We start from the raw sequence: 20,885 nt of genomic DNA, 5'->3' as shown, positions 1-20,885 counted from the left end.
CTCTTCTTCACCTTTTCAGCGTTGGTGTGACTTTTATCAGACCTGCACAGCCTCTGTTTATCTTTCTCAAGGCTCCTACGAATGAGGCAGCTCCCAGGACTGTAACCAAGCTGTGCTGCAACAGCTCTGCTGGTTGCTGCCATTCCTTGGTTGAAGCGAGAAACTGCTTCTGCAACAGCTCTTTCAACAGCCAGCAAAGAGTCATGCGTGTTCTTGGAGCTTTGGCTCCAAATGACAGAGTGTAGGCACTCAATGGCGTTCTGTGTCATGCCATCTTTGCAGCGCTCCAAGAGGGCCTCGTCGCCCAGCCTTGCAAATATTGGCTCAAGAGCAGTGCGAACGTGGCCTGGCAGAGGGTTTTTGTGTGGTGACGGCTCCACTTGGTTCGCCAAAGCACGATTGAAGGCACACCACGAATCAACCCCTTGAGGACAGCAACTGTGGTCTGGGGCTTCATCTGTCGAGGTCATGTGCAACAGCGTGGCATGCACTGCCTTTTTCATGCCTGCAACGTCGTGGCTGTGGCTCCGCAAGGCATACCCATAGTAGTTTGTAATTTTCTTTATCTTATCTTGGGTGAGGTTGCCCTTTCCGCCAAGAGATTCTCCTTGTGCCTTCTTCTTCTCCACCAAGTTGCGAAGAGCCGTCCCCATCCGCTTGTGGACATGGTTCAAGCAGTCTTTCTTTTCAATGGATATATATCCATACACTTCTCCTGAGGTCAATGCATGAAAGGTGCGGCTATCACCATCAGAAAGTATAGTTGTGTACCGCAACCCATTTTTTTCCAGAGACCTGTTGAACAAAATGATAGCTGCTTCAGTCTCCATCCGGCCGGCATTGCAGTCGATGTTTTTCATGCACTTGTGGTTCACAGCCCAGTCACTGTACCCATCATCACTGGGATCAGGTGCCCCTTGGCACCCACGACAGTACCTCGAGAGCACAACATGGTCCAGTACTAGGCCAGTGTATAGCTCTATGATGCAGCCTACTGCAATATTTGAATTGTGACCACGTGTCTTACATGTGCCATCAAATATGACATCTACATTTCCTGGTGGATTCAGGAAGTTCTTGTACATGTCCTTCACCACTTTGACGCTTGCTGCTTCTGTAGCAGTAGCTACTGCCTGGCAAGCTTTCACCATGGTGTCCATATGCCCCCTGAAAGTCTTGTGGTGAAGTCCTCGGTGAGAGAGGTTCATGGTGGCACAAAAATCTGCTAGGGCAGTCGCTCCCTTGCCTATACTTTGAATTCCCTTCATTGCCCGCAAATTGACTTCAAAGGGCGTGATGTTGGATTTCCCGGGCACTCGTGGCGACGAGAAGTGCCGCTCGGCGAAATCGCAATTTGAGCATGTGAGCTCCAACTTCACTGCTAGGCCGTATTCTCTCTCACTGCACTTTGCGAGTTGGAGAGTGGTCATCCCACACTTGCTGCAGCTTGTGGACACAAACATCTTCTTTAGCACTGAGAGATCAACGATGATGTACTCTGTGCCGCGATCGTCATCTTCACTTGCTGTGCCGACGTTCATTAGCTCGAACTTGCGGGAAGTCGCGGACTGCTTCGCCAATGAAGTTTTAATGTTGTCTGCGTAATTTTCGCGCCCCGCGCACTCCGCCTCCGTGAAAAACACCGTGTCGAAGCGTTGAGCACGCGAGCTCGGTTCAGCCGCGTCCGTCGGCACCGAAGCGGCGTGCGGAAACGCCGAAGTCAACGTTAGGCTTAGGTCAGCCGGCTCAGCCGCTTCCGACGACACGGAATCCGAAGCGACTTGCAGCGTCTCAAAAGTTGGCATTTTCGACGGGCTTAGTCCAGGTGCATCCACCGGCACTGCACAGACTTGCGTTAACGAAGTTGACACTGATCGGCACTGTCCAGCCGCGTCCACAGGCGAAGCTAGCGTCGACGGGGTTTGTTCAGCCGCATCCACCGGCGAAGCTGTTGTTGGCGAGCTCAGTCCTGCCGCATCCACCAAGGGCACAGCAGCTTGCGGCATCACCGAAGCTGTAGTTCTCGACGATGTAGCGCTGTTCTTATTCCATGCGCGTCTCTTTTTGCCGACTGCTTTTCGCGTGCTTGCTTTCAAGCGCGCGTCTCGCACCATCGTGACACGCGGAACAAAGCCACCAGGCACGCAAAAGCAAGAAATTCGTGGTTAAAAGAAGCGACCCAATAGCCAAAATATCTAGAAGAACGATAAAGAAAAAGGCAGAACGAAAAATACTAGGAAACAAAGAGGAGCTCGAAAAATGACGTGCGTGCAGGCGAAAGCAGACGACGTGAAGGAGTCGGACAACGCGGCCGCGGAAGGCGAAGCATACGTCACGGCCAATCAGAGGGCTGCGCCTCGAGGAGGCACCCGGTTCACCCAATCAGCGGCTGTCTCGCGACGATTTCCCGCTTGAGAACGGGTGCCAATCCCTCCGCTGCACGAGGGTCAACAGCGTGCCGAGGGGCGCCAGAATGGAGAGCGGGAAACCAGCTTTCAAACGAGACCAAGATGGCGCCGATCGGTACGCGTCGCGCGGAGCTACGGCAGCTTGAAAATGAGGCAAATCTTCGCGCTTGGCGTTCAATTTCGGCTCACCGACGTTTATAAATTACCGTTTATTTTATACTTTGAGTAGGAATTGCGCCATAATATTTTGTAGAGGCATAGTTGGGACATTAAAGACTTCAAAAACGCAATTTTTGAAAATTGCCATTTTTGACCATTTTTCGCGATTTCAAGACCCGCGTCCCCCCTTAACAAAGGTAGTGACATTCTTTGAGAGAATGCAGGCGGAAGAAATGTTTGCAGCACTTCTCTTAACTTTTTTTTTTTTTTGTACAAGAAATGTCCGTGTAAAATTTTGCTCTGCCATGACAATGTCGGTGGTGTCAGGCCTAGCATTTTAAAACCAGCTTTATTATCAAATTAAAATGTGGGCGTCTCTCAACTTTGATACTTGCTAAATGTCATTCTCTACGCATAAGAAGCTTGTGGTGGAGTTTCTACAGCTTCAAGGCTATTGTCAATGCTCCTTTAAAGGAATGCAACGTGTCTTTTTGTCATTCCAGCGCGAGGGGCAAGGTACGAGTTTCGCCTTTCAGGCAGGAACTTGCTCGGATGGGGACAAGAGGCCATCACGTTTGTCAGCACACCAGAAGGAGGTATGCAGACGTCTTCGCACATACTTGTCATTTTCATTTCCTTGTTTCTTTCTTTCTTCAAAGCCACCTCTGATAATTAAAAAAACAATAGCGTGCTCCTGTCCAGGCTTTTTCAGTGTTTTCTTCATGCGTTCTCATGCTTTTCCGACATGTTAAACCCCATCGAGGAGCCATAATAACAATGAAGCACGAGCAACAACGATGGCAAAATAATGGCTACATTATAATTACAACAACAAAAGCGTGATGTTGACGTCACTCAAGGCGTGCCAAGGTTGCGAATGATGATGGGATGCCAATGACGTTAAGGACAATGGAAATTTCACAAGTGTGTCCCAATTGCGAATGCTGTCGCATAACATAGATTCTCGTGTGCATAGGATCTGCACCGTTTTTCTTTTTCAAAAGTGTTCCTCATATATTTTGCCTGCTTTTTTTGTTTTAATATTTGTTTTTGTTTTGGAACCAACTTCTTTGGAGACCGCCGAACTTTTACTTTTCACTGAAAGGTGCAGCTGATTTTATTCGCACATTTCCGTCTTGACTCCTGGCACAATTGCACTGGGATGGAACTGAATAGCTGTAGTGAATGTGCGCTGCCTACCTTTCTTTCAGAGCCCACATCACCCCCGCAAAATGTGACCTTCCGACTGCAAAGCCCCACCACCGTGGTGTTCACATGGGAGCCCCCCAGCCCCCTACATCGCAACGGTCACATTACCCACTACAGCGTCCAGTTCCGACGACGGTCATCGGATTTCAGCGCCGATGATCGGAACACTTCCCACACTCGGGTTGTGTTCAGGTGAGGCCACAGGCACATCTCCTTCTCATGCAACTTTTTTTGCTGTCATTGTGTTCATTAGATGAATGCGGTGCTAAGCACCGAATGCAGGACGATTGCTGTGTGGCTCGTGGAAAGAGGTACAAACGCAGGCGCTGACTACCAAATGAAATTTATTGGTAGAAGGACCTATACATAGAAACATAGACAGTTCCTATATATACAGTCAGGTTGACATCATAATCAAGACACAGGTGAAATCTCCAGTGCTTTACATAGCAAAAAATGGGTTGACAGTTGTGTAAGTTATCATTTACACAACATTTTACACAAAATCGTTTACACAGAAATTTTAATTAACATTTTTTACCTGTGTGCCCCATAATTTGCAATGGTTTAAACTAACTTATTTATTTATTCATATTTCGCCATACATGTGTTTTAAAAACGTTTCAACTAGTTCTTGGATCTGCCGATGTTGCCACATGTCTGCAGTACTGTGTGTGATAACACATTTCCCTTCTACCATGTTCCTATATACACATTCTTTAAGCAATAAAATTCATCTGGTGGTCAGGGCCTGTGTTTGTATCTCGTTCCACTAATGACACACCTATCTCCTTGCATTTCAGTTCCTTGTACTACTTTCGTATAATGAACTTCGATCAACTCGGCCAAATCGCGATCCTAATTCAATGTTATTGTGTACTTAACTTGGCATGAACATTTTAAAGAGGAGGTTAGCTGGAAGGAAGTACTAATAGCAATGGCACACGTTACATGGCTATGAAGTGAAACAACGTTAATGACAGCTCTGTGAATGGAGGGACCTTTTTTCAGCAGCAACAGAAGACCTTGAAAGTGAGTATCTGCAATGCCGTGTGGCCTCGGGCATAATCCAGCGCTAATCTAGCCTTGCAGTAACACTAGGTGTCCAGTTATTGTGCATAATGCATTGACAATCGACGTAGAAATGGTAGACTTGAGGCCAGGGCTGAGGGAGACTTAGTTATACTACTAGTTTGCAGTAATAGTTCGCAACCTTCAATGACCGCCGCAGCTCCCTCGACGAGAAGACAGACTACTTCATGCGTGTACGCGCCTGCACGGCCAAAGGCTGTGGGCCCTGGGGCGAAAACCTGACGGCTAGCACTCCGGGCGACATTCCGTCGGCTCCAACCAACGTCCAGGCCGTGGCCACTTCTGACCAGTCAGTCGAGGTCTGGTGGGACGAGATGCCCTACTTCAGAGATATCCTTGGCTATCAGGTGAAGTCTCTTGTGTTTGCATGATTTGGCAGCTGTCTTTGCCTAACTTTGCCTCATCATGGCACTCCATTCTATTTAGTGTCTTTTTATGACACAAGATAAATAAATTTACTGTGTACAGTAGACTTCTGTAATTACTCGACATTTTGTCATTGAGTCCTGGTTATATGTATCTAAACCATGTTCATATGTCCCAAAAGCAGGGGTGTGCAAATAGCAAATACCAGGTTTTGAATCGAACATGGAATCAAATCAGGGAAAAAAGAAAAGCCCAAATGTCGAATTGAATATCAAATATCGGAAAGTTTAGTGCTTGCAAATTTTTGACAAGAAAACTTAGTGCTACACCTGCTTGGCAATGTCATAGCATTGCATAATAAAAATGTTGGAAGCTAGCAGTAACTTAAGTGCATAGAAGTCAAGATATACAGTAAATTCTACTCTGACTAAAAGGAATTCTAAATCAGTATTCCAGCACACACCTTGGTTCTACTATATGAAGGTCTGTAATTTTTTTTTTTTTAATAGAATGTCTCTTCAATAAATTCAAGTGCTTTTTCTGCCTCTGAAGCTAGAAAACTTGTGACAATATGTTGTGCTGATTACCAATGAGGTTCTCGGTTTAATGGTGGACCTATGTTTTACGGTAATCTTTTATTGCATAGAGAGCTTTGTTTTCCAGTTTTCCTCCAAAGTGCAGAAAGGCTTTCCCATCTGTACTGCGGGTGGGTCTCAACTTGGTCTTATTTCATCACGGTTCATCATGTGAGACAAAAACCCATTTTCAAACCCTGTTGCAGCTGAGCAAGTATTGTTAAATATCATTATAAAGCAACAGGATATAACGAAAGAATGAATATAACAAAGTAAGTGAAATTTGCCTTGAAATCCTCAGAGAGACTAATATTGCAGTACATGCAATAATGGATGTAATTAAGTAATTCTGGCTCTCCCGTCAACTAAATTATAAGGAAGTTTTACTGTATCGAGTTGTGGCCTACGACCTGTAAATTGATGCTAGCGCAAACACCTTGAGACAAGTGCACAATAAAGAAGACGGACAGGTGCTTGTGGTGTGTCTGATTTATGTCATTTCAAGGTGTTCCGAACTGAACACCGGTGTCTTTCAGCTGCTTGTACTTTTTATTCAGTGGTCTGACTCATGTGTAACCCCCCCCCCCCTTTTTTTTTTTTCTTGTTTCTTTCTTTGCAGGTGCTGTATGCTCAGACGGCCGTGGAAGACCTGGATCAGTGGGCGGTGAAGAAAGTGCCACTCACTTGGTCAGCCGAGCTGACAAGCCTCGAAAGCCACACAGTTTACGCCATAAGAGTGGCCGCCTACACGCGGGAATCCCTGGGCAAGCTTTCTGACCTGGTGACCGTCAAAGTCACACCTACAGGTCAGTCATGCATTGCACGTCCATCAGGCTTGCTTATCGTTGCATCAGTAGCAGGATTGCATATTCTGGTGTATTTCTGCAATCGTCGGCAAGACCATGAGGTTGCTGTAGTAGACGAGTTGCATGCGACAAAAAGTAATTCGAAGGCACTCCTGCCATCTGAGTAATCTCTTATTTGTGACCGGCAAGTTATGCAGAGGATCACTGTTACATGGGTATTTCGAGAAAGTGGTTGCGATGTGCATTTGCTACAAGTCATTAGAAGCTACAGTAATGAGAGATCCTGAGCTTTTTATAAGTGCGCATTCTAGAGACCTGTTGGGAAAGGCAATGTAATAGCTGGGAACACAAGCTGCTAATACTGGGTTTTTTAGAGCTAAGTTCCACTGAAGTGGCATAGTAGTTGTGGTATTCTGCTACATAGCATGGGCTGACGGGTTTGATTGTCTGCTCAAGTTCTTTCATTTTAACCGGAGCAAAATGTGCCTTTGTATTAAGGCTTGAATCACCAGCCAGTTCGCTTAAAGCCCAGTGCAGAACGAATATCTCTCCCAAAAAGTTTCCTACTACCTTTCTGTTGCATCACTTCACCCATTCCTAAGCCTGCAAATTTCCGAATCGCATTGCTCTATCCAATCTTCTGCCACTGTTGACTTCATTTTCCTTCTTTGTCACCTATTCCACTGCACTATTTATTTAATAATTGAGAATATCTTACAGGCCCCTTGACAGGGCATTGAGTAAGGGAGGTAATAAAAATGCAAAGTAACTCGACAGAGCACAAACATACGGCTTAAATTTGCAATTTAACACAAGGAAATGGAGGAATCGATGATGTACCACTCCAGTGCTACTCTTCTTCCACTTTTCGCATTTGATTGCCAGCCCAACTTGAGGCTCTGGTGTATACTAAGGAACCCTGCATTGGTCCAGATTAAACTGAAGCGCTGGGTGTACAGCATTCTTATTACTCAAGGCAGGCTTTGCAAAAGAAAATCTAGTCAAACCCTTATAATAACTGTTTTATCTGCAGGTGGCATTCGTAACACAATGCTCCTCAGTTTTGCCCTTACATATTCAGGCATTGTGTGGTGGTTACTGTGATGAAACCATTACGTTGGCTTTGCAAACTGCGTTGTTTGTTTTGCAATGCGTCGCAGAACACTGTGTGTTGTACAATTTCTAGATGTTCCAACACAGCTGCGAGCGTACGGCGTGACCACCCACGGCATGATTTTGTCTTGGCGACCTCCTACACGTCTGGACTACATCAAGTTTAACGTAAGCCCTTGCTGTCAATTCTAGTTTTCTTGTGGGGTGCAGAATGTGCAAGTCCATCACATACCTTCACAATTTGTTTCTCTGAGATCGGTACATTTTTTTAACAGCATTTACTGGTTCTTCAATGTGCATTCGGGGACACTTTTGGACATTTGTATCAGTAATGGCGTATATTTCCCAGTGCCCACTCTGTTTGGTGAACATAAATGTGTAGTGTAATTCAGCAGGCTAGGTGGAGTTCTTTCTGGTATTTAGGTTTTGATGTCATTAATTATGCTAATTATCTTTGACATTATGGTGATAGGGGTGTGACATTGCTAATTATGTTAAGTAAATTAGCTTTCTGTGCAAATATCAAAGCAAAACATAATACAAACATTAGTCCAGCAATCAACTCTAGAATATGCACGAAGTAAACAGCAATCAGCCATACTAGAAGGTGCAGATTAACCTGCCATACATTTAGTAATGCAGCACAGAAATGACCTTTTTGTATTTCATGTTCACTTGTTATTTACCTGTAACCCAAGTTCACATGGATGTATGCATCAAAGGTGGTTTTCAGGCCTACCACATACTGCATTTGCTCAATTCTAACATGCCCTCGATTGCAACACGCACTAGGTTTTCACAGCCAGAAATGAAGAACGTAATACTTTTGGTAGTTAATTCACCAGAATTCCATTGTAAGAGAAAGAATCAAATGACAATTTAGTCTCACTTGGAGCAGTAAATTGATTGCATCTAAGTCGCAGAGTAGTGTGGGCACCACTTATCGTCGCTGTCGGAGAACTTGTTATCACCGTCAACAGCCCAGGGGATCTCGTCTCCAATGCTGTTCACAGTATTCGAGGTACCGAATTTCTTGAAACACATCGTAGACCATGGCAGCCTAACAAACTCGTAGTGCATACCAGCTGAAGCTCCTGCAGCAGCATGTGGATTGAATAACAGCTATTTTTTTATGCCAATGATGGTAGGTTGTCACAATTGAAGTTCTCGGTTTTGCTCTAGATTCTAGTGCTCACATCATTTCCCACAAAGAAAAAATGTACTCATTAGAGTTGAGTCAATATGACAAGTGCTTATTCACGTCTTGGCCCCACAGATCTCTTACAGCGCACACAAGGAGTTCTATGATAGCCGAGGCAGCCCGCAGGAGCTTCCAATCCCACCGCAGAGCGTCCTGTTGGACGTTGGCACGACAAACTACACCATAGAGAACCTGATCCCGTTCACAAGTTACAAGGTCAACCTGACAGCCGTGCCACGGGACGGGTCGTACCGGCCACCTGCCAAGATCATGGTCACCACAGCCATGGCCGGTGACTGGTCCTTTCTCGATACTCTTCGTTGCTTGCTTTCTCCTTTGATGCAGTATTGACTAATAGAGAGCTGGAGTGACAGAGGGCTTTAACTTTAGCATGCAAAAGGCAAACTGAGCACATATTTAGGAACAGAGCGGCAAGAATTTGGTAAGGTCGGGACCGACACAAACGGTTCTTCGGTGCATCAGGTGTGTGAAACTGGGTAGTGGAGCTTCTGAAGTTGAAATGAATAAGGGTTCATTCACGCTGACGACTTGAGGAGGTCGCGCAACCAATCGCGACTGGCGACCTAAAAGCGGCTCAAGGCGACCTATGTTCACACCAGCAAGTGCGAGCAGCCTGTCGCCGCACTCAAATGTCTCGCGATATGCGGTTCGTGTCTGCTCGCCATGCCATCACCACGTAATATAAGCGTCGGCGTATACACACGTCCTGTTGGTGCGCTTCTGATAGGTTCAGCAGTTTTCTGACTGAAATGATTGAGCAGTGAGCGACTAGCCTTGATTGGTTGCTTTTGAAGAAAGGCGACCATCTGCGACCAACATGGTCACACGACCTCTGTCGGTCATCAGCTTGAATGAGCCCTAATTCCAGCAGATACCACTCTTGGTGAAAATTTGTTCCTACTGAAGCTTCAGAAATGGACAAGTGTTACTACAGGCAACAAAATTCTTCCAAAATTTTTGTCTTCATGGTTCTTAAACACCCCACAACCTAGCCACAAAGGGTTAATATATTGTTCCCATTCACTGCCGCACTTTCACAAAGTAGAGAGGTTTAGGGTGGTGAAGTCGAAGCTGCTGGATGGGGACAATGCTTCTACTACTAGTGTAACACATACAGACATTGACAGTAGAAGGCACATGAATACATAGACAAGCTACTGTTCATGAACCTACAAGCGCGCATTGCAACACTTGCTGTTCATAAACGCTGCTCCTTCCCCTCCAGTCCCCTTTCCCAAAAGCACTGTACTCGGAAAACAATGTTCTGCACTTGGTACTTCCAACGATGATGAACACTCCAAAAAGGTCATGCAGATTTATTCATTCAGGCGCACGTATTGTGGTCGTCGTCTCTGCAATACTGACTGTTTTCGAGGCTGCCATAACATGCGAGATGATGCACCCACTGAGTTATGTACAGTGCGATGACCTGCGAATATTACGGCATTCTTTCGTGCTTGCTAAACACCCATTTCAGTTTGTCTTAACGTGCCTACTAACTGTATTCACCAAATGATGTGAAAATAATTTTGGGATGTTCCAACGTCACATAGTATTTTTTTATTTGCAGATCAATTGTTTTTTTCTTCGGGCTAAAAATTAAGGCTATAAGAGGTTAACAAAAAATGGAAAGTAATACCTTAACATTATCTATGGTGGCACGAAGTGTATAGCATACACCATCTGCAACGGTAGCTCAGTGGCTATGGCTCATTTCACTGCTTAGTTCGAGGTCGCGCCTTGGATTCCGACCGTGGCGGCAGAATGCAAACATGCGTGTACTGTGCATTGGATGCATGTTAAAAAACCTCAGGTGGCCAGAATTAATCGGTAGTCTTCATTACAGCCTGCCTCATGATCACATTATGGTTGTGGCACATAAAAACTGAGAATCTGTTCGTGCGATTTTTCATACACTACCTGAAGTGTTTCGTTTAATTGGTGCAGACCATAAACGTTCGGATGCTACAAAAAATGCACATATAACTGCATCAAGGCTAACAAGTTTCTTCGCTTTATTCTTTATGCCTCCCAGGATAAAAAGAAAAAGAAATGTTATAAAATTTTCGGAAAATCTACAAGTGACGATGAACTGACATTTGGGCTGTCTTTCCTGTAGCTCCAAAACCAATGGTGAAGCCGGATGCTCTGTGGCCAATCAGCAATGGGGACGAGATCACCGTCATCCTGCCCAAAGCCTCGGAAGAGTATGGTCCCATCAAGCAGTACTACCTTGTCGTCGTCCCTTCAGAGTTTGCCACCAAGGAGCCGGACGATTACAAGATAGAAGAGGTGTGTCCAGGCTTGCCTGTGTCTTTTGCGTGGCAGTTTGAAGTCTACTATCAAGCAGTATAGAACTAGAGGAGGCAGGTCCTGTGGTTCAGAACTGTGAGGGAAGCTTCCTGTGAAGAAGGCCCTCTGGTATAGAAGAAGGCCTCACTTTAACAAAGTGATACAGCATATGGCTACCCCATAAATGTGACGCTTCTTGAAAGCCCTTTGCTATCTTGAAAAAGTGAAGTGCAATTAATTATTTTGTTAATTTTATAGCAAAAATGACTATTACAAACAACATCCAGTTGGTTGGTCTATGTGCAGTGTGCCTGCAGACCAATCAGGCAGTAGGTGATGTGCTAAGTAAGTCCGTTGAAGAATGTAACACAGGGTGAATGCCACAGAGTATTGTAACATATCGAAAGCCATCATCTGTGCCAAAGTGAAGAAGTAACTCTGTAACTATAGGTTATGGTCTATTACAGCCTGTACAATAGGGTGAATACAGTAAAAAAAAAAAAAAATTGGCATGTCACAATTATTTTGATGAAAATCTATAATGTGCACCAATCTGTAACATTCACAAGCTAGGTCTAACTAGAATTTGTTCTTTTACTTCTGCTCTCACCTCCGTACGTGACAGGCTGCAGACACCTGGCTGCCGACACATTTAATGATACGACAGATGGACGCCGACGAAAAAATAAAGGGGAAATGGGGGGGGGGGGGGCTGTCGCACGAACTTGCCTTAGGCCTCCCGATTTGAAAAGTCCTTACTGCTGATGCCGACCACAGTCGACGCTTTTGCGGAGCCAATGACCGCGCAGAGTGATGCCTGGTGACATGACACGCATTCCCCCTTTTGTGTGTCGTGCAGATTGGCCTTTAACGAGCTTACGATAACCCACAGAAACTGCCTGCTATAAAGATGGAAAAACCCTCCTGTTTCCGGAAAGGAAACTGGAAAGCAATACTTTCTAAGCAATTGAAGGTTTGCCATTAGGCACTGTGCTATTTCCTTGGCTTCAGAGGGAAAAAAAGCACTTAATTCTAATTGACAGACATTCTATCAATAAAAAACATTTTCGAGACCTTGATACATGAATTGAGTTATCAGTGCGGGCATACTGATTTGGTGTATGTACTATACACGAAATACTATACTGATACTATACATCTTGATTAATAGGTACCTGAGTTACTGATAGCTAGCAAGATTCTTGTTGTGGGTAACCTGATCAGCTTCTTCAGCATGTGAAGCCCTGTGCTTCTTGCACAAAATTTGGAAGCATAAATGTTTGTGTTAAATTTTCTGATATTCAGTATTCGATATTCAGCTTCTTTTTTCTTGATTCGATCTACTAGTGTTTGGTATATGCACACCCCTTACTATTAATGTCATTTATTAGATGTAGCACTGGTACAATGCACCAACTACGTACTTATTCTTGTGAGGCTTGCCGTTGTGTGCTTTGCTTAGGCACGTTAAATCCCATAATTTGATTTTCGTGTAACTTTGAGGCCTTGTCCTGCAGTTGATGTCTACACCTTTGGACGAAGATGGTCCCTACATAGCGGCAGCATTCGTTCGCCAGAACATGCCCGAACGGTTTGTTCTGGGAGACATGAAAGTGAACGGTGGTTTCCGAAACCGCAAGCTACAACCGTACCGGCGGTACCGAATTTTCGTACGAGCCGTTGTGGACACTCTGCAAAAGGTGAGATTGTGACTAGAAGCTAACGGAAGCATGCCTTTCTGTAAAAATTTTAGTTTAGTATGTCTGTTGACTTTCTCTTTGCTAGGATCTGCTCTTTGTTTTGTTTTATTAACACCTTGGCCGTCATGGCTATATCTGACAGTCGCCCATTGACTGTCGTAACACAGAATTCTCCTGTTCGAGGCCCAGAAAGTTGCCCTCCAGATTGCATTCATGATCATCTTGTATGCTTGAAAATAAAGTGCTGTCATCTGATTGTAATTGAAGCTTGGGTAATTCAAAATTCCAGTTAATTGCCCGCAGTGGTAGCTTAGTGGTTGTGTCACTCTGCTGCTGAGCACAAAATAACAGGTTCATTTCTCGGCCAAGACAGTCACATTTTGATAAGGGCAAAATGCAAGAACGCTCATGTGCTCTGATATAGGTGTAAGGGCAAGTGGTCAAAACTCATCCGGAGCTCCCTACTACGGTGTCTCTCGTAGCCCACTGTGCCATTTTGGGACTTTAAACCTTGCAAGTGTATCTCTAGTTAATTCAAGCAAGCATCAGAGCCTTAGTTGACTCGCTATCTCTTTAAGATTTAATTAAACTGACTAATTTGAACAATTCCCTAGGTTAATTCATAATTTAGGACAACATTTAAGGGGGGACGTGGCTTTGAAAATCAGCTGCCTTATTTCATCATGGACTTTGAGGGAAATTGGTATATGTAGTGGTAAGGTTTTTGCGGTGTTATCATGACACTTATATCTCCAAACTGTTTATTGTTATTTTTTTTATTTTATTTTTTTCAAGCAGTGACTGGGTCATGCACCTTAGGCAGTTCTTTCCCCTGCATGCAGTAAAATATGACTGAGTGTGATACCTATGTATTTAACAAGTCATTATTATATTTAAAAGTGTATCTTATCCAATGTCAAATAATGCATTCTTCCTATAATGCAAACAAAATTCTGCCGTCCTTACAAGTTTGAATTAACAAGAGCACATTGTAAATTGAGCCATTCAGAACTGATTGTCTGCATCAAGGGAGCAACATCATGTCAAGCATGATTGCATGAACAATCTCTCTCTCTGGCTTTCCCAGAACCTGTTCACAACAAGCCCATTCTCGGACGAGCTGAGCCTGGAGATGCTGCCCCAGGTTCGGCTTCCCTCGGCCGATGACGTGCCCAACGTGTCACACATCGAGCGTGCCCGCACCGACGTGGGCTGGATCGTCGGCCCCGTGCTGCTCATTGTCTTCATGGCCCTCTTCCTCACGCTCTTTTTCATCCTCATGAAAAGGTCAGAACCGAGTTCACGCACGTAGACGCCTCTTAAGAATTCAGAAGCACTGCGCTGCCTGCAACGTCACCGATTGTGGCGTGTCACTTTGGTAAACCATACAATGCAGAATGTGCAACCCTGCCACTGGAAGTGTGCTGTGCAACCCAAAAAAAAAACGAAGAGAAGAATAGAAAGGGGGAAGAGTACTTGTGACATAGACTTGACAACCTCCCTCGGCTCCGGTCATTTCCGGACGGTGGTCTAGATAAAGACAGGGAGTGTCTATGTTTACAATGGAGCCCACCTCCTGGAAGCAATGAGAGGCAAAATTGCAATTGGGTAATCAGGATCAGACCTGATGCCAGTTTGAAAAGTGCTTGCGGTAAAACTCTCCCTAGAGGACCGTTTACAAGTTCCAGTGCAGAAGCAAAACTTTCGGTGGGGCCTAGTGCGGGGCCATTTCAGAGACAAATCACGTGGGTTTCTTGTACCATTATTGCCATTGGTGCCATTATAAAAGTCTAATGGCTAAACTTGGCGTATGGCTACTAGCCTCGGCACAGGATTCCAGGCTCTCGCCCACTGCAGTAGCCCATTGGTTGTGGCATTCATCTGCCGAGTGTGAGTTTTCGGGTTTGATCCCCAGCCGTGGCACCTGCATTTCAATTAGGGAGAAAGTAAAAAACTATTGTGGTGTGCAACAAAAAAAACAGCGGATCAAAATCCAGGGCACTGCACCGCATTACGTTAAATACATTAAACCCCACGAATTAGTCAGTCAACTGACCGCCATGCAGGAGACGACAGCAGGCCAAGGCGCCTGCGGGGGAGACGACCATGAAGCTGCTGATGAACTCGGGGGACCTGGCATCCTCCCACCCCGGCGGAGTCGGGGGAGCGGGTGCGGACCCCGTGGAGCTGCGGCGCCTCAACTACCAGACGCCCGCGATGGTCGGCCACCCGCCCATTCCCGTGAGCCAGCTGGCAGGGCACATCGAGACGCTGAAGGCAAACGACAACCTGCGCTTCTCCCAGGAGTATGAGGTGCGGGAAAGCTCTTTGTTTCTAAGGGACGCGGGAAATGTTAAAATTTAGCCAAAATTGTTAATTACCCTTTTTGTGGCACTCTCGCTATGGGTTTAGCAAAAGAAAGGAAGAAGTGATGTCATACATATTTGTTGAGTCTGTTGGCTGTATTTGTATATGTACTACATCAGCACAATGCAAACTGCTGAGCTCCGCTAAATGGAGGGCGGCGAAGGCTATCAATTCAAGCTAATCACTACTTCACTAACATTGCATACTGATTTCCGAACTAAAGATAACAAGGCACGTCAGGCACCTGTTAAAAATTGCCAGCTTGGACAATTTTAAGCAGCCCCTCATTGCACAAATATGTGAGGACCGTAATGCTGTGCAAGTAGTGTTTGGTCCTTGTCCCCTTTTGTTTGCTCAGTTCTCGAGTAACCATGTAGCGTGTTATCGAACAACAGTGATCACTTCATTCTGGAGACAACGCTGTCGTCAATACAGTGTAATCTAGGAGCAGTGTCAAGTTGTGCAATTGCTAACACCGGAGGAGTATTGTGTGCCTCGCCCTAGTGTAGCTCAGCTGTTGCGTGTTTGCAAGCCACACATTGAAGGTCAAAGTTAAAGTGAGAATGTGCTGGCATCAGACCCTAGGAACATTACTCACTAACACACTTAGAATCCCTTGTTCTTGCTTACGTTTCACTTTTTACACACGCACAGTCTATCGACCCGGGCCAGCAGTTCACCTGGGAGCACTCAAACCTGGAGTCGAACAAGCCGAAGAACCGGTACGCCAACGTGGTCGCCTACGACCACAGCCGCGTGGTGCTGCAGCCCATCGAGGGCATCCCCGGCTCGGACTACATCAACGCAAACTACTGCGACGGCTACCGCCGCCGCAACGCCTACATCGCCACCCAGGGCCCGCTGCCCGAGACCTGCAGCGACTTCTGGCGCATGGTCTGGGAGCAGCACAGCGTCACCATAGTCATGATGACCAAGCTGGAGGAACGAACGAGGGTCAAGGTGAGCAGAGTCTCAACCATTCATGAACGCCAAAGGCACAAGACATTCCAGTTCGAGTTGGAGCGCAAGTTTTTCATGTGCTTGCCAACTCTCCCAAATTTTTTTCGTAATATTTACGAAGTTCGGCTCATTCTACGATTTTAGGAATGTTGGGTCAAGTGTTACAAAAAGTAATTGCTGTTTTAAAAAAATTTTAAGGGGGTTTTAAAAAACGGAGAGGCGTATATGCATGCAAGAAACACATTGTGGTGGTAACGGGGCTGCCCTCTTGTCGCTGCAAAAGATACAGAGGTGCACTTCCTTGGAGCCAGTTGATTCTGACAAGTTCTTTAAAGAAGACAATGTGCTCCTCCGCACAAAGCTCTCAATAAACTCCAGGCAAGGGACTGGCGCCGCATGCAAACGAACACATACCCACACTTGTCTCGTCTACATGCGATCTCCCCAGACAGATATACGTCCCGGACATGTCCCTGGTGTAGCAACCACACAGCGACACTCGCACACATAACACACGAATGCACCTACTGTCTGGGCGACGCAATTTCGCCATGAGTCAAAGCACATGCACTCACTACATGGCCTTGGGAGGCAAGACTCTCCGAACTGGATCTGGGAAGCCAACTGGTGACCCTCGACCAGGCCCTGCGAGCCGCGATCGCCAGTAGAGCTCTGTCAGAGGGAACCACCCGGGAATAAACCACGCAACAACTTCTGCAATAATAAAGTTCCTCCTCCTTTTGAAGCAGGCAAATTGGCTACAGTGCACTCGTTGAAAAGGTGAACATCTTGCTTGCGAGTCACTGCTGTTCCAAGTTTGTGGATTCTTTTGTGCTCTTTCTAGAGGTAAATAATTGTTAATAAAGTGCCTTTATATCCCACAAAAGGTGTGTGATCAGGGGGGGAAAAAATCTTTGGTTTGTCCCCCTCTACCTGTTTCTTGTATGTGCTTGGCATGTCTACGAATTTTAATGTTCACAGGTTGGCAGGTACGATTTCAGAAGCCATTGTGCTTTCCTAAAGCCATAAGACATGCCGATGTCTGGACTCACTGCTAGACCTTGACGAAAATTCCTTGGCCGTCAGTTTTCTTTAGTCCTGTCAAGGACTATGACAGGCTTACAAAAAAAAAATCTATAGGGTGATAGTACGTTTGTGCTAATGCATTCTACACAATTGTCTAGCTTGAGAAGTGTTTCTTGTCGCCCCCCTCCCCTCTTCTTTTTTTGTTAGTGCCATGAAGGTTACTTCATGCTACATAACGGTACTTAACATTTGTATCTGCACCATTCAGGAGCAACCGAGATGACTGAGGAATTCCCAAATTCATTTGCATTGCTTGCAAAGTGTTTTTCCGTACATGTGTTTGCATGCACAAACCATTTCGTTGCAGTGTGACCAGTACTGGCCATCTAGAGGTTCTGAAGCCTATGGCCTCATGGAAGTGACCCTAGAGGATGTTCAGGAGCTGGCAACATACTGTATTCGGACATTCAGCCTAAAAAGAGTGAGTTTCTTCATTGGCTATTTTCTTTCTTTCTTCTTTTTCTGCCCCCCCCCCCCCCTCTTATTCTTCTGCAGGATTACTAGTTGTGATACCTAGGGGGTGTTTGAATACCGAATAGTACATTTTGAATGAAATATTCAATTGAGTCAAGAAAGAAAGCCCAATATCTAATTGAATATCAAAGAGCAGAAAATTTTTCACAAAATTTAATGAGAACTCATTGCGGGTGAGAAAATGCAGTGTTACGCTTGCTCGCGAGTCTCCTAGCAATTGCATAGCAAGAATGTAGCAAGTTATGAGTAACATAAGTACACAGAAATGAAGATATTCAGTACAGTCTACTCTTGTTCAAAGGAACACCGAATTATTATGTCAGCACCGTTTACAGCTCAGTTATAGTTTGTGAAGGTCTGAAATATATTTTTTTATTGATGGAATTTCTGTTGAAAAGAAGCAAGTGCTTTGTCTCCTCTGAAACTATTAAATGAGTGACATTCTATTGTGCAGAATACTTATGAGGTTCTCAGTTTAATTATGGACCTGTGTTTTCCAGCAATCTTTTGTTTATTGCATAGAAAGTTTTGTTTTACAGTTTTCCTCCAAAATGCAGGGCTATCCCAACTTGACGGCAGTTGTTGGGTTAGGCCAATCTGTGCAACAGACAAAGGGCCACGCGTCACGTGACTCTGGTAGCCGATACTGACAGTAGAGATTAGGCGCCATGCATGCCGTTTCATTGTCAAGTTTGGTGTGATTTGCCACCTGTCAAAGGTTCCAAAATCTAGAGGGTCACGGCAAGCTTGCACAATGCTCCCCCCTCCTCTCTCGTTTATCCGCCGTCGGCGCCAATGCATGAAGCCACGTCGTGACACTTTGGCGCCCGCCTAATAAAAAACATGAGCCATTATACTCTGCAAAGTTGGATGACCAGCGTCGTGGGGGACGTATTCTGATGTGATCCGCTATGGCGATACTATCGATAGCTGTCAGGCACACACTGATCAGCTGGTTGAGCAAAATCGTATGACGTAGTTCTCAAACAGCCAATGTGCGCACCTATGACGAAGGCATGGCCAAGGCAATATCATCACCGAATGTGACCATTTCAAAATACGGCCCCTGTTTCAAATACGACACAAAGGCAACACAAAATTGGCATCGCTAGCGAGAGACCGCCGTTCTATGTGTCGCGAAGATGACAGCAGTGAACAACTTTCTTGCCATCCTGTGCCTTCGCCTTCGTTTGCGAGGTGGTTTGTCAGGTTTCCAAGTGTCACGCGGCTATTGTGAATCGATATTTATTGTAATTATTATCAGGTAATTATTATTATCCTATTAGTTAATTTGTTTGCCTCCAGGCATCTGACTGGCACCTGCTAATTGTTTTTAATAACCTTTGTTATTTCTCTAGTCTCTTAGATTGGTGTTTAGGCTACTTAGGATGTATTGCGAGTCCAATATCAAGGGTAAAACAATTGTTCAGTGCTATTGTTGGCTGTGGACAGTGGTGGACATCAAATGAGTAGCATGGGTAATGCTGTAGATAGTTTCCCTTAGTATGGCGTGTAATGGAGCTTGTAAGAGGGCCGGATGTTATGTTTTGGGAAGTCATCGTTGTCATTAACACCCGTACATTCAGTGCGTCATCTCAGTCCCTGAAAACATTCAAATGCTCAAGAGCCGCAGAGAATGATCGATACCTTCCTCAGCCTTCAGTCTGACAATTAAGTCTGACAATTAAGTTTGACAATTGAGTTTGACAATTGAGAGCTCTTAATTGTGTAGCTCAAGAGCCGTAGAGGATGATCGATACCTTTCTCAGCCTTCAGTCTGGCAATTGAGTCTGACAATTGAGTTTGAGAATTGAGAGCTCTTAATTGTGTACTGCTGATCATTTCAAAGCCTTTCCTTGCTTTCACCCCACATTACTCGCTGGCTGCTTTCCTCACTGGTCGTTCTCATCTCGATCCCACCAGTCCGGTTACCTTGAGCGCCGCGAAGTGCGGCAGTTCCAGTTTACAGCCTGGCCCGACCACGGCGTTCCTGACCACCCAACACCGTTCCTCATGTTCCTGAAGCGTGTGAGGACGATGAACCCGCCAGAGGCTGGTCCCCTCATCGTTCATTGCAGGTAATGTGATGACGTTACATGCAGTTCTCCTGTTTGTGCCCGCAGCAGCTTCGTGTAGTGATGATCTCACACAGATCTTTCTGCACGATAGTCCAGAAGCAGCTCAATCGTGAGAGTCACGATCAGCAAGCTTTTCAGCCTACTCACATGGTGGGAAACTGCGAACATGTCAGGTACCTAAAGCCATTTGCAGGCATAGTGTGGTGATATGTGGGACCAAATCGACAAGAAAGAAACGCCTTTGTTGTTCAATGTATTTAGCTGCATCATTGATGATGCAGCTGGGCATGAGGTCGCAGGTTCAAGTCCTGGTTGCATCAACTGCGTTATATTGAGGGCGTAATCAATACATTGCTTGCATACTTAGTAAATCTGTGTGGTCAAAATCAATCCTCAACAATGTCGCTCATTAGCCCTGGTGATGCTTTGAGTGGTCAAACTGCATCTGTCAGTCAATCAACCATTGATAACGTTGACGACAAGGGGTGGTGTGCCAGATGGACAACGGCTCAATTCTCGCCATCTCCGTGCTTCCAACAGTGCCGGTGTAGGCCGGACGGGTTGCTTCGTGGTGATCGACTCGATGCTGGAGCGTATGCGGCACGAGGGCACAGTGGACATCTATGGGCATGTGACGTGCCTGCGGGCGCAGCGAAACTACATGGTCCAGACGGAGGACCAGTACCTGTTCATCCACGACGCGCTGCTGGAGGCCGTGCTGGCGGGCAACACAGAGGTTCCCGCCCGTGCCCTGGCGGCCCACCTCCAGTCCCTGCTGCAGCTGGTGCCCGGAGAGGCCTGCACGGGCATGGAGCTCGAGTTTAAGGTGCGTGACGCGGTCTTCCGGACGCCGGGTCTAGTTTGAGTTAATGGGGAGAATGGAATACAGTGGACTTTCATTAATTCAGCTCCGGCTAATTTGATTTTTCGGTTAATTCGATCCCAGCAGAAGATACCCGACTGGTGCCCATGCATTTG

At 45.7% G+C, this 20,885-nt stretch overlaps 1 protein-coding gene across 3 annotated transcripts in view; it reads left to right on the top strand.

Moving 5' to 3' along the window:
- The window catches only part of LOC135917978 (tyrosine-protein phosphatase Lar-like), a 691,474-nt gene that overhangs the window by 651,803 nt on the left and 18,786 nt on the right, over nt 1-20,885 (top strand). For all 3 annotated transcript variants that reach the window (XM_065451631.1, XM_065451629.1, XM_065451630.1), the window contains 14 exons: nt 3,071-3,163; nt 3,779-3,968; nt 5,008-5,215; nt 6,429-6,615; nt 7,802-7,896; nt 9,005-9,221; nt 11,070-11,242; nt 12,760-12,942; nt 14,030-14,229; nt 15,009-15,255; nt 15,964-16,269; nt 17,663-17,776; nt 19,753-19,907; nt 20,448-20,733. In XM_065451631.1, the coding sequence (XP_065307703.1) occupies nt 3,071-3,163; nt 3,779-3,968; nt 5,008-5,215; nt 6,429-6,615; nt 7,802-7,896; nt 9,005-9,221; nt 11,070-11,242; nt 12,760-12,942; nt 14,030-14,229; nt 15,009-15,255; nt 15,964-16,269; nt 17,663-17,776; nt 19,753-19,907; nt 20,448-20,733 (2,654 nt within the window). The remainder of the gene's footprint in view (nt 1-3,070; nt 3,164-3,778; nt 3,969-5,007; nt 5,216-6,428; nt 6,616-7,801; nt 7,897-9,004; nt 9,222-11,069; nt 11,243-12,759; nt 12,943-14,029; nt 14,230-15,008; nt 15,256-15,963; nt 16,270-17,662; nt 17,777-19,752; nt 19,908-20,447; nt 20,734-20,885) is intronic.

The sequence above is a fragment of the Dermacentor albipictus genome, chromosome 9 (assembly GCF_038994185.2).
Source record: "Dermacentor albipictus isolate Rhodes 1998 colony chromosome 9, USDA_Dalb.pri_finalv2, whole genome shotgun sequence".
Lineage (NCBI taxonomy): Eukaryota > Metazoa > Arthropoda > Arachnida > Ixodida > Ixodidae > Dermacentor > Dermacentor albipictus.
Note: the sequence above shows the minus strand (reverse complement) of the source record. Positions and strands in the feature narration are given on the sequence as shown.